General features: G+C 45.9%; 1 protein-coding gene across 1 annotated transcript; it reads right to left on the reverse strand.

The window, feature by feature from the left end:
- Positions 1-2566: 2566 nt before the first annotated feature.
- Positions 2567-13582, reverse strand: TIMM22 (translocase of inner mitochondrial membrane 22 homolog). The gene is made up of 4 exons (XM_018561027.1): positions 13293-13582; positions 9541-9737; positions 3770-3842; positions 2567-2708 (listed from the first exon to the last, which is right to left on the reverse strand). Exons 1-4 carry the CDS (start codon positions 13543-13545, stop codon positions 2632-2634), a joined length of 600 nt encoding a protein of 199 aa, XP_018416529.1. The 5' UTR covers positions 13546-13582; the 3' UTR covers positions 2567-2631.
- Between the last annotated feature and the right edge of the window lie 635 nt (positions 13583-14217).

Consider the following 14217-nt stretch of genomic DNA (forward strand, 5'->3'; position numbering starts at 1 on the left):
AACACACAAAGTGAAAAAACCCCCGGTGGGGGGGGGGGGGGGGGGGGGTGAGAATGTCAGGAATGAGAAAAAAAAGGATCTGTGTGTGGCTGAGCAAAACCCAGTACTTCTCCCAACAATAATAAAGGAGGGTGGCCACGGACAGCTAATTATTCTGGTTATTCTATTCTATTTACAGACAATCATCTATCACTGGAAACTGTAAGACATGTTTGTTGAGGTCAGAGCTCTTGTTTTCGGGGGTACTTCCCCCCACTGAGAAGGTAACAGGTTACAGGAGGAATGAAGGAGCATCAGCAGCTTTTATAGCCCCGCTCTTCTAACTGCCCCCACCGGGAAGTTTTCATGTGTTGCTATCATGGAACATGGACACAGTGGGTTTCATTCCTTTTTACTCTGATCACAGTAGGAATGTTAGGGGGAATTTAGCAAAATCTGGAGCAGACAGAATCTGAAGCAGTTGCCCATAGTAACATATCAGCTTTTCTCTTTCATCTTCAAAGCTTAAAGTATAATTAAACACTCATTTTTTGCATATATCTACTTCCAGCAAGCAGTAGATACATGCTAAAACATAAAAAAGTTACCAAATAGGCAATTACTTACCTCTGTCTCCGCCGCTCTCTCTGAAGATTGGACGAGAAGGCCGGGCTCGCAGTCTCCACTCTAATTCATCCCAAAGGTGTTCTATCAGGTTGAGGTCAGGACTCTGTGCAGGCCAGTCAAGTTCCTCCACCCCAAACTCGCTCATCCATGTCTTTATGGACCTTGCTTTGTGCACTGGTGCGCAGTCATGTTGGAACAGGAAGGGGCCATCCCCAAACTGTTCCCACAAAGTTGGGAGCATGAAATTGTCCAAAATGTCTTGGTATGCTGATGCCTTAAGAGTTCCCTCCACTGGAACTAAAGGGCCATGCCCAACCCCTGAAACACAACCCCACACCATAATCCCCCCTCCACCAAACTTTACACTTGGCACAATGCAGTCAGGCAAGTACCGTTCTCCTGGCAACCGCCAAACCCAGACACGTCCATCGGATTGCCAGACAGAGAAGCGTGATTGGTCACTCCAGAGAACACATCCCCGCTTCTCTAGAGTCCAGTGGCGGCGTGCTTTACACCACATCTGACGCTTTGCGTGGCACTTGGTGATGTTAGGCTTGGATGCAGCTGCTCAGCCATAGAAACCCATTCCATGAAGCTCTCTATGCACTGTTGTTGTGCCAATCTGGAGGCCACACAAAGTTTGGAGGTCTGTAGCTATTGACTCTGCAGGCAGTTGGCGACTTCTGCGCACTGTGCGCTTCAGCATGCACTGACCCCGCTCTGTCATTTTACGTGGCCTACCACTTCGTGGCTGAGTTGCTGTTGTTCCCAGTTGCTTCCACTTTGTTATAATACCACTAACAGGCAACCGTGGAATATTTAGTAGCAAGGAAATTTCACGGAACACCTGAAGCCAATGATTTGGAGGGGTGTCCCAATACTTTTGGCAATATAGTGTACATATGTATGTATACTACAATCACATGAAGCACTTTGCTCGCTGGTGATCTCCATTTATGTGACTTTGGGAAAAGAATAATGGCAGAATGACACACCTCTTTATTTGCACATATAACTCATCGCTGGTATTGCCAATTATTTCCATTGTAAGGCTGTGTGCAAACACAATGTCTGGTACCGCACTGTGTACACATTACTGGGTTGTGGTGCCATTCATTTTGAAATGCACTGCTATGTAAAATACGTTGTAGCACGCTGCACAGGTGTGAATGGCACCAAATTGAGGTTAGAAAGAAGTTAGTGAGACATTCACTGCAGGTGTATTTTCCTGGTGAATCTGTTTTAAATTACAGTGATTCATTCAACAGTAAATGATGGGTGAATGCCACATGTGTCCCTAAATGGCAACAGGCCATTTTAGAGCCAAATTTAAAGTCACTGGTGGGCATTTATCAAAACCGGAGCAGACAGAATCTAGAGCAACTATGCATGACAACCAATCAGCTTCTCTCTTTCATTTTCAAAGATTATTTGAACAAACTGAAGGTAGGAACTGATTGGTTACGATGGGCAACTGCTCCAGATTTTGTCTGCTCCAGTTTTGATAAATTCCCCTCTCCGAGATTTAAGTATAATTACTGGAGAGAAAAAACAAACCTCCAGCATCTTTGTACAATGCATTTTACACTCATACTCCAGAAGACACACAACAGTATTCTGCTGGGGAGGGGCGTGGGGGGCATCTAGCAGCTATGTGGGTAGGAGTAGAACAATACATTACGGATGAGGCATTTCCCATAGGAATGGTGAATGATCAGAGCGATCGATGACTATATGAGAAGTGCAGACACTCAATACACACAAAGATCACATAGAAATACACTGGGAAATCTAGTGGTGTGAAGACTTGTAATAACACGTTCTGTACATTTATATTATATAATACACAAAAACTCTTCTTGCTGAAATGTCTCCGCTAGTCACAAGGAACTATCTCTTGACAAACCAACTTATAAAAGTCTCTTTTTCTGTAAGGAGTCCCTGTCATAGGAATGCTCATTGGTCAGCGCGGGGTTTGTATAAAATGTCCGTGGTGCAGCATCGCCACCTGCTGGCACAAACCCGCTATCGCAGATAATAGTCTATGACGGCCGAAAAAGCAGCAAATCCTCCGCATCCGATGGCTCCGGCTTTCAGGCCAGCTGTAAGACAACATGTCACCAATATTAGTACTAGAACCAAGGTAAGCACCAGGCCTACTTACTGATCATCAACAGGCACAAATCATTATATATAATGGATGAATACATCACTGGTATGATATGAAGATACTCAGAACACAATTCTAAACATATCTGTAACTGTATTTTAATTAAAGGGAAACTAATATGGATCGATTCACTTGTATTTACATTCTTTAATCAGATTTTAAACTGACGTGTGTGTATGTGTAATTATATATAAACAGGATTTCCCAAATTATGGTAGGTGGTGAGAGAGATGAAAGGGACCTAACGCGCCACCTGCTGGTTGGAAAAAAGACTACACAGTTGTCACACACAATTCATAAAGACCAGAGCGGACAAAACCTGGAGCAGTTGCAGCCAATTAGCTTCTCTCTTTCATTTTCATGCTTACCTGAACAAACTGGAGAAAGAAGCTGATTAGTTACTATGGGCAATGGCTCCAGTTTTTATGAATTCCCCCCAATATTGCAAAAAAAAATCATGCACCTTCTATTTTGACCGTAGTATATAAAGAAAGAATACACGTGAAGCACAACTAAACATTCTCTTTAAAGAAAACAAAGCTGCTTTATATAAAGCAATGTTAAGGGGCAAACAAAACATTATTGAAACTAATAGTAGAGTAAACCTAGTAATGTCCACCCACATGGTGTCCCTGGATATGGATATCTTTCACCCTAAACACCACCTTTATTTTGTGCCCCAGTACATGTGGTTCTAGGCCCCCTCTCTATAACAAGCTCTACAAAGGCTGGGAGGGGGATGTGTCGGCCCAATGACATCATAGTGACATAGCGCTGATTTTGGTTTACACTTCCATAGGCTCCTGAGACTATAAAAGAAAACTGTGTAATGAAATAAACATCCCAGTACTACTTGTGGGGCCATTACTCAACGGGTACTAGGCTCCAGGTGGGGGGAGGCATCACCCTGAAACCCAAATACCACCTCATCCAAGGAACAGCAAAAATCAGATATGTGTAAATAAAGCCTTCTATTAGATCATCATCACTCACCTCTGAAACCTATCGCACCCCCTGTTATACAGCCACTCATCACACTGTTCTTCCAGTCAGATTTCCCTCGATACTAAAATGTAAATAAACAAGATATATAGAACATTTGTAAACAGCATATCTACACTAAGACTTGGCTACATGGTAGTGTGACACAAAATATGTACAGGCAGAGAGAGGGTTAAATATGAGACTTATGAGGTCCACAAATACAACATACAGGAAAGACTCTCCAAGTTCTTCACCATTTGAGGACATTTCAACCCAGTGGCACTAATCTGATGTTTAACTCTGACTGGCAAAGACATATCGACATATCTTAAAGGGGAAGTCCACTTTTCCAGGTGAATTTGGGAAAATGGAATTACCCCTCCAACCCCGCTATACTTACCTTCGGCAAATGCTTCAAAAAGGGGGGGGGGGGGGGGGTCTGATTTGAAAATGTAATTCCATTTTTCCAAATTCACTTGGGAAAGTGAACTTGCCCCTTAAATGTCATGGGAATCAAAGGTTTAGAGCTCAACTCAGAAAACTGGAAAGTACCCTTGCAATGAGGTTCCCTTTGTACTGCAGGGGTTAAGTGGTGGTTTTTGATTAGGCTATCACCATGGCAGTCAGGCAAAGGTCAGCACTAGTAGCCTCCATATCCCATCAGTACAGGTTTCCTGCTGCACATGAAAGCTGCTCATTCCCTATAGTACAGCTTCATATTAGATGTCCATAGGTAGACATTAAACTCCCACCAGTAAATATCCAGACTGCCAGGAGTTAGGGAACATGCTGAACTTATATAGGATGTACTGAGCACCCTTTGCACAGTAAGATTTGAATCCGTATCTCAGTGAACAGAAGAACAATTTTGACAAAACCGAGTTTTCTAGAACATTTGTTTAGCTCACGACATGAAAGGAAGGTGAATAATAGAACTTAGATGACAGAATCTTCACTTTTACTCAAATGAGGTGACGCAGACATGAATACACCCCACAACAAAAACCCCTCCATCTAGTATTTGTGTGACCGCCATGATTTGTAAGGACAGCACCAAGTCTTCCAGGCATGGAATGGACAAGTTGGCGACATATTGTAACATCTATCTTTTTCCATTCTCTAAGAACGACCTCTTATAGATGCTGGATGGAGAGTGATGCTCAACTTGTCTCTTCAGAATTCCCCATAGGTGGTCCATTGGGTTCAGATCAGGAGACATACTTGGCCGCGGCGGAATTCCCGCGATAAACCACTCAGTGTGAACGGGGCCTTAACCACTTGCTGACCGCGGTGTTTCACCCCCTTCCTGGCCAGGCCATTTTTCAGTGTTCAGCGCTGCGGTACTTTGGCTGACGCTTATTCCGTCATGCAACACTGTACTGAAATGAATTTTATACCATTTTTTGGGGACAGATAGAGCTTTCTTTTGGTGGTATTTAATCACCGCTGGGGTTTTTATTTTTTACATGGGACCTCTGATGTCACCTAGGAACCCCCACAGAAGCTGATGAAGCACAGATCTGCTTCATCAGCTTCTCTCCGGTGTTCTGCACCAGGGCAGGCACTTCCTCAGGGCAAACATCTCACATCTTTTGCCCTGAGGAAGGGACCCTGCGTGGCCCCAAAACGTTGGCTATTTGACTATTGTGACACGTATGTCCAATAAAAAGGACACGCCCTTCTATAACTACATGTCTGCTGGACACCTGTTTATTGAATGTGTAATGAATAATTATACTCACCTGTACTTGGATTCTTGTTAATCAGGATTTTGTTGTCTAACATTTGGCTTTGCTCCTCTGACTTTCATTGGGGTGTATTTATTTTTGCAACATAGTCTTGAATGAATTTGTTAGGAAAACTACTTTTTTGTGTGTGCAAATGAACAAATCTTGGTTGCAATCAATGGCCCGCACTTGTGGGAGGGAGTATTTTGTAGTATAGTGTCCCATAGAAAATGTTGATTCTGCATGGAAAGTAAAAGGTTTTCAGACAGATCTGTTGGGGTGTACTCATGTATGCTGAGCACTGTATATATATATAACTGCAGAGACCAGCAAAGTACAGATATTTCCCCGCAAATAACGAATTGCACTCTAGTTAAGTAAATTGCATTTCTTAATCCATTGTCAAACATAGGAACCATACTGAAAAGACACTGGGATGTGTCATTGTCCTCAGTGTGTGTGGGCAGAGTGGAGCTTTGTGTCAGGACGGCAGCATGAATACAGAACGACATTATTTCTACAGATGAATGATGCCGGGATCATGGCGTTCCTCTGCTCAGTTTGGAAACTGCTAAAAATAACAGCAGCACAAAACTCAGCCCCCACATTGCTTTATGACTTCTATTCAGTCCATTGTATGCATCCATATGACTGGCAGCAGGATTCTCTGTTATACAACAATAATCAGAGGTGAGGTTTACCAGCCCCGAAGACATTAATAGTGCTTAACCCTTTTATAGCCACAGTTCATGGATGCCCAGACCACATTTAGCAGCGTCAATGTACTGGTTAACAAGACAATAACTATTGGCAGCTTGGCCCTGCACCTCCAGCCCCAAGGGGTGCACAAGTCCCTTCTGACCAGTGCTAATTAGAAGACTAAGCATTTGACTATGTTATTTTGACATTCAGCGCACAGGGCTCATTCATGGGAAATATAATTGCAATCCCCAATCCCTATCACAAACAGGTTTCAGCAGGCTAACCGCACCTGATGGCAAAGGGTAGACACACGCTGGTCAGTTCCCTTTCCAATTGGTAAACTGGAGCCAGAGAGAGGGACGGAAGAGCAACATCCTGTTTGAGATGAAAGGCAGAAGCTAACTTATGCAAAATTGAAGCCCTGGGCCTCAACACCAGTTAGTTCTATGCAGAAACACAAAGGGTTCCGTGCAGGATAAAGCCACCAGCTCACCACCTCTTAGGGTCACCACACACACATTACAATGTGACCATACCATTTTTGTACAATCAATTTTAGATGTAACAAATCTATGTAATAGGAGGACCTACCTAATCCATCCAATCAATCTGCATCCAATCGGGGCAGGTCTTTGCACTACATAGTTGTTGGTAGATCTAAAGGAGATTGTAAGGTGTGTGGTGAGCTTTAGAGGTGATGACATTAAGAAACACTACCTTGTGGGCGAGAGTAGAAGGACGTCTCTAAATAGGTTCAAACTGCGGTTTCCTAAACACAGAGAGAATCAGATTCCATGGCATCACAGGGGAACGGATGGGGGGGAGGCAAGGGAGACTCCCTGTACAAAAGACTTAAGAGAACTATGGGGTAAGTGTTTTTCCCCATAGTTCTCTTTAGGGTCACGGGAGGACATAAACTAACCTCCTCCCGTGACCCAAAGCTCAGTATATAGCGGGCTATTGCCCGCTATATACTGAGAGCGGCGCAGCCGGGACGGATCCCGACAATGCTGTCAAAATCCACTCAGCTGCGTGAATGACAGCTGGCTCTTCCTATCTGGAGGCAGAGCCAGCTGTGCCCGCCCCCTCCCCCGTTCCTCCAGTCAGTGGTGGAGGATCGGAGAGGGGAATCCCTTCGGGGAGCCGTGACTGACAGTAACCACTCTCTGCAGGGAGGAGATGGAGAAGTGAGCGAGCGCGGGTATGTGTTCGGTCACTTCCCGATCTATAGAGCCGATGTGTGACAGTTTCATTGGAGGAAGGACTTCCGACTCCAGAGCTGGATTCCTGACCCACGAGACCAGGTCGTTGGTGATAGATCAATCAGTCTGTCCAGAGACTACATAGACTTGTCCCACAACCATTGAATGTTGCATTGTAGAGGTCTGGAGTGAAGATGGGCAAATTATACTGCCTCAAAAGAGGCCATAATTAGACCTAGAAATGTCATGCAATTGCAGAGAAAGGGCATCTCCTGGACTGGAGAGTTTAAATCTGAGACCCAAGTGACTGAAATTTCTTCTGTGGATAGAACGATGTGGCCTGTGCTGTGTCCAGGACTAGACCCAGATACTTCAACATTTTGAGTCGGTTTCAACAACAAGTTCTGAAAGTTTAGATTAATTTGAATCTCTATAATGTCTTGTCGGTCAACTGCACCCTGTCCTAAAGAACCAGTGCCAACTGTTTTATGAGAACACAGAAGGGATAATACAGGGGCCAGCACCTTGGTAAATGCCCAATGTGGGGATGAGAGGCCAAAGGGCAGGACCACACATAGGTAGCACAGGTGCCCCACAACAAAGCATAGGAATTGCTGATGTCCACAGAAGCCAGAAACTCTCCCAGGTAAATGTCAGATTTTGTAGATTCCATGCGGGAGTTTTGGACTTGAATGAAGACATTCTGAGCTTAAAGATACAGAAGAGGGTGAAAAAGGCCCCTTTTGTGCTTGGGAAAGGTAAACAGGTTGGAGTAAAACCCCTGAATCATTCTGCTACAAGAACTGGGGCAATGACATCTTTAACCAGAAGACCCAAGAGGGCTTATTGGAGATTTGATAAGCTGTGTGGTGACACAGAAAGGTTGGAGGTGCAAAACCAATGAAATAGCAATGTTAGTAGACCCGGAACACCACCTTCTGCACCTAAGCATCTGAGATTGAAGCTTTCCAAGATCTGCAAAAGTTAACAAATGTTCTCCCACGCTCCCAATACTTTTGGCAATATAGTGTAGTCTGACAATAAAGTTCACAGCCATAATCGTATTAAAAACCCTATTCAGTGGGGTTCTCCAAAACTAGAATAAGATGAAGGGCCCTATTCAGTGGGGTCTGGACGTAGTTCTCCAAAAGCCAAGGTTGAGGACGAAGCTCAAGTAGCAGTGTAAAGAGTTTTGACAGGAGAAAAAAAAAAAAATTAAAAAGGAGGAAAACAGGTGCAAAAAATAAGCCTTAAAAAAGCAGAGGTGTACAAAAGGCATCCACCCCCCCTAGGAAACCAGCATGCTGGTAGTGGGAGGGGTTAAGTTGTATTGCCCTACAGTTCTCGTTTGCCAGTATCCACTCCTCTCATGGGTTTAGACAACAATATGAAAAGTAGGAATAGTGGCCACACAGATAATAATGTTTTGGATTTTTCCAGTTTTGCCGGGAACCCAATAAAGTGTCTTCTCTTAAACATAGCCGTATTCCTGAAATTGCTTCCACAACACAACCAAAGAAAACAGTGTTCAGTAGACTGATGGACATCGCCTGCCTCTGTATGACATCCTGGCTAGATTTGGGGGGTTGTAAGATCAAATCACTCATTTACTATTCTGCATGCAGACCAAAAATAAACATAATAATCCTTTCCTTTTTGTGTCTTTGTGTATCCAATCCTCTTTATTTATCTTATCTGATTGGATACTTGCAGTGAATAGTCACACAATTCAGGGCCCTCTCACACCATGTCCGGACCAGATCTGTACGCGTTTCTGAAAAAGCAGTGCTGTGCGTTTGTGACGCGTTCCAGTGCGTTTTTTGGGGGGGGTAATGTCATTATGCAAATTAATCTCTTCCTGCGCCATGTCATAGCTTCTGTTGCGTTCCGGTGCAGTGCATTTGCGATGCATTCGGGTGCGTTCCAAATGCGTCCGGGGGGAAAAAATGCACATTTTTCCTGCACTGGAATGGACTGGTGTGAACAGAGGTCAAACATCACATACAAATGGATTGGGATGCATTTTTGGTGCGGAAGAAAAATTTAACGTACCACATCTGATCCGGACATGGTGTGAATGGACCCTCATTGAGTGAACATTCTCAACTCCTTAACTAAATCAGCCTAACTCTGTCCGCGCTGTACTTACCGATTCCACTAGACACTCTGTGCAGGAGAACATGGCACCCACTATTGCAAAGTTCTTGGCGTATGACATTCCCCTCTGTCCCATGTCCTTCAACACTTCTTTGGCAGTAGGTGTGCGATAAGGATCCTTAGGATCAAAACCTACGTTGGTGTCAATGCCGGCAGTGAACACGCCAAAGGCTCCGCCCAGGACAAAACCTAATTTAAAAAAAGGGTAAAAATGAGAGGCGCATCGAAATGGAAATTTGTAAACCGAAATAAAAAAAATTTCTGGCCGAAACCGATACCAAAAATGTTTTTTTATTTAAATGTTTTCTAATTTAATATTTTATTTATTTTTTATAAACTTTTTAATTTTTTTTTAATTTATGAATTCATTTTTTAGGAAATATTTTTATTTTTTACATTACTTTCAGGGGCTTCGGGGAAATATTGGGGGTCTAAACAGACACCTGATATTTCCCTTTTAAAATAGAAAAAGAGATTTAGGACACAGAGCCCTCAATCTCTTTTTCTGTGTCCCCTGTTATCAATGAACAGGAATCCTCTATGAGTGTTCCTGTTCATTGATAACAGAGGACAGAGTATGTTTACTATAACCACAATCATGAATGAACAGGAGGTGATGTAGATCACTTCCCATTCATTCATAATTGAGGATATAGTTAACATACCATGTCCTTAATTATGTACAAACACTCAGCGATCACTGACTGCTTGTACCGCTCTCCTCTCGCAGTGCTCGGCCGGCTGTCACAGTTTCTTTCTTCCCCGCTGGGACACGGAGCAGCGCCCAGCGGGGAGGAAAGAAAGCAGGGATGCGCGATGTATCAGCAGGAAAATTGCACTTTCGGCATTATGCCAAATGTGCCACTTTCGGCCTATATGTTTCGGCGGCCGATATGTTTCGGCGGCCGATATATCGGTGCATCCCTAGTAAAAATACATGATAAAGAACTTTTATAAGCAAATGGGACTAAATGAGGCGCACCTACAAAGCATTTTACATGGGAGAGGGCAAATCGAATCATTAGCACCAATCAGTTACATCAATTTCCTTGCCAATTTAGAACTTCGACTCTAGGTGAATGTTAATCATCTAAGGGACATACAGCTTCAAGGTCAACAACATATCCAAGGATTGGCCACCAACTGATTCAATGTGCATGTCAGGGAAAAAAAAAAAACATATGCTGTACATCGCTACAAAACATGCAAATTTCCCCAAGTTTCTGTCTCTTTAAAAATGCTGCAAGTACAGAAAAATAGCCATTGATCTGCCAGAAACCCAGTGAGCTCCTACATTCCTGTTTCAGCAAACACAGAACTCCCTACCCAGTTATTTTCTGTTCATCTACAAAAACCCTCCTCCTTTCCTCATATCCATGATAAAGGGTGTTCTGTAGTCCAGCAGAAGAAAACGTATTTCAGTCAAGCAAAGTCGCAGTTTTATCAGCTTAAAAATGAAATTAAGAGCTCAATAGATTTTTGGCGGGTTTAACAGGATTTTCTGTGTAATCGCAATGTTGTGAAAAATGAAGGAAGATCTTCCTAATGGGGTTACAGATAGAAATAAAAACCTGACCGAAATTGTAACTCTTCCCCTTGCTTTGCAAAAGTAAAACAACAAATAAAATTGTCTGGAGTTAGGCTTTAAATGCTAACTCCTAATAATGCCAAGTGACTGAAATAAACCAACACGGTACCGGGTAAAGAATTCTGTTTACATTATATGTTATTTTTCTGCCCTGCTTTACAGAGTGAAATTTGTCACAAAAGTGGGGTTCAAAAGCAGGCAGAAGGGTTCCTTTTCTGCCACGGGGTGCAAGGAATGCTCCAGGTATCTCCTTCTCCTCTACCTCACTTCCTGAGCCTATAATCCCTACTTCTTGATACTTTCACTTCTTTTCCCCTGCTTCCACCTGTCTGTCTTTTGCACATATTTTGCGATGTTGTTTAAAACGTTATGAACAAATAGTTCTGCTATTAAGTTATTCCTTCAGAATTGAATTTACTTTATACACGCGACACAGCTATGTGATCTATCATACCCAATACTTTTGTCGTTACTCCTACTGTATGCTGTTGATATCAGCTTAAGGCCTGGTTCACACCTGGGCGTTTTACAGCGCGTTCCTACGCTCTGTAAAACGCTCAACATGTGAAAACCAATGATTGCCTATGGGCATGGTTCCCACCTGGGCGTTTTACAGTACGTAGGAACGCGCTGCAAAACGCCCTACGCCCAAAGAAGTATAGGAGCTCCTTTGGGGCGTATTTTCAGCGCGTATCCATACCCTCAGAAACGCGCGTTGTCACGCGTTTTTTTACAGCGCGACAAACACGCATATTCGATACGCCTAGGTGTGAACCCAGCCTTAGGTTCAATGCATTACGTAGTCACATAGGTTCCTAGTGTTTCCCGTGTATAACATCTTTTGCATTTATGTGATATGATTATCTATCCCCATGCCTGCATTATGTGTATTGTATACGTATTCAGATAATAAAAGAATTTAAAAAAACAAAAAAAACAAGTGGGGTTATGCTTTCATCAGGTTTTGTGTCAGGGGGTGTCGTGGGCTGACGGAGGATGGAGGGGGACACGTCTCCCGGGGGTGACGGAGGATGGACGGGGACACGTCTCCCGGGGGTGGCGGAGGATGGACGGGGACACGTCTCCCGGGGGTGACGGAGGATGGACGGGGACACGTCTCCCGGGGGTGACGGAGGATGGACGGGGACACGTCTCCCGGGGGTGACGGAGGATGGACGGGGACACGTCTCCCGGGGGTGACGGAGGATGGACGGGGACACGTCTCCCGGGGGTGGCGGAGGATGGACGGGGACACGTCTCCCGGGGGTGACGGAGGATGGACGGGGACACGTCTCCCGGGGGTGGCGGAGGATGGACGGGGACACGTCTCCCGGGGGTGACGGAGGATGGACGGGGACACGTCTCCCGGGGGTGGCGGAGGATGGACGGGGACACGTCTCCCGGGGGTGACGGAGGATGGACGGGGACACGTCTCCCGGGGGTGACGGAGGATGGACGGGGACACGTCTCCCGGGGGTGGCGGAGGATGGACGGGGACACGTCTCCCGGGGGTGACGGAGGATGGACGGGGACACGTCTCCCGGGGGTGGCGGAGGATGGACGGGGACACGTCTCCCGGGGGTGACGGAGGATGGACGGGGACACGTCTCCCGGGGGTGACGGAGGATGGACGGGGACACGTCTCCCGGGGGTGGCGGAGGATGGACGGGGACACGTCTCCCGGGGGTGACGGAGGATGGACGGGGACACGTCTCCCGGGGGTGGCGGAGGATGGACGGGGACACGTCTCCCGGGGGTGACGGAGGATGGACGGGGACACGTCTCCCGGGGGTGACGGAGGATGGACGGGGACACGTCTCCCGGGGGTGGCGGAGGATGGACGGGGACACGTCTCCCGGGGGTGACGGAGGATGGACGGGGACCCGTCTCCCGGGGTGGCGGAGGATGGACGGGGACCCGTCTCCCGGGGTGGCAGATGATGGACGGGGAAACGTCTCTCGGGGTGGCGGAGGATGGACGGGGACACGTCTCCCGGGGTGGCGGAGGATGGACGGGGACACGTCTCCCGGGGTAACTGAGGATGAATGGGGACACGTCTCCCGTATTGGCGGAGGATGGATAGGGACATGTTTTCTGTCTATCCTTCCTGGATAGACCTCATGATGTCACTGGACCCCCAGGCCTGTCACACTCACCCCCCACACAGGCCAGGGTAGCTTTGAAGCCGCAGCTCTCCATAACCCGCTCCATCATCTTATGTTCCGCGGATTTGATGGGTGTGGGGATTCCCCCGAGCCCTCCCGGGATCATCTCCTTCGGTCTTCTCTTCTCTCCCACCAGATGCTCCAGTATCATACTGTACTGCAGAGTGCCCTCCCCGGGGGAAGGTGGGGAGGCAGCGGTACCGACCACGGGGGTCATCACGGAGCTTCCACTGGGCGCCGCCATGACACTCACACGTGACAGATTCCGCCCCGCACTTTCCACACAGAGTGAACCGAAGTCAGTAAATAACGAGAGTCCGCTGATAAAACATAGCACACTTCATATTTTATTCTCCGGGTTGTACAGTCCACACATTACTCAGACTGGCTGTAAAAAAGACTATTCTTATTTGTGAGCAGCAGATTCGCGATAGTGCGGCGGGGGTCACGTGACTAGCCGAATGCTCACGCCTATTGGATGATCCTCAGTAACCAGTATATGACAGAGGAGGAACATCATAGACAGACCACTACTATACCTCTGTCATGGGGGAGTACAGCGCATGACAATGCCGACCTCCTTCTGAAAATGCTAATTGCCTGGCTGCAGCTGTAATACTTTCTGATTCACAGAACCACAACAAGCATGCAGTAAATGAGTCCCAGGAAAGTTCAGGTGTAACATAGAAAGTGTTACCCCTGCAGACAGGTGTTTGGGTCCATATGACTTAAATTCGGGTGTATTTTGCCCCCGGGCAGCCTCAGGTGCTGCATACTACTATCCATAGAAACGCTGGACCTGCGTAATGTGCATGTGTACAGACTTAGACCTCTGAATGTATATACGCACCCGCCTCATCTATCTGTAGAAGGGAACATTCACTGGTGCTGAATTAATCACTTAAAACATACAGTG

Source organism: Nanorana parkeri, unplaced genomic scaffold (assembly GCF_000935625.1).
Source record: "Nanorana parkeri isolate BGI_ZX_2015 unplaced genomic scaffold, ASM93562v1 scaffold494, whole genome shotgun sequence".
NCBI classification, from domain to species: Eukaryota; Metazoa; Chordata; class Amphibia; order Anura; family Dicroglossidae; genus Nanorana; species Nanorana parkeri.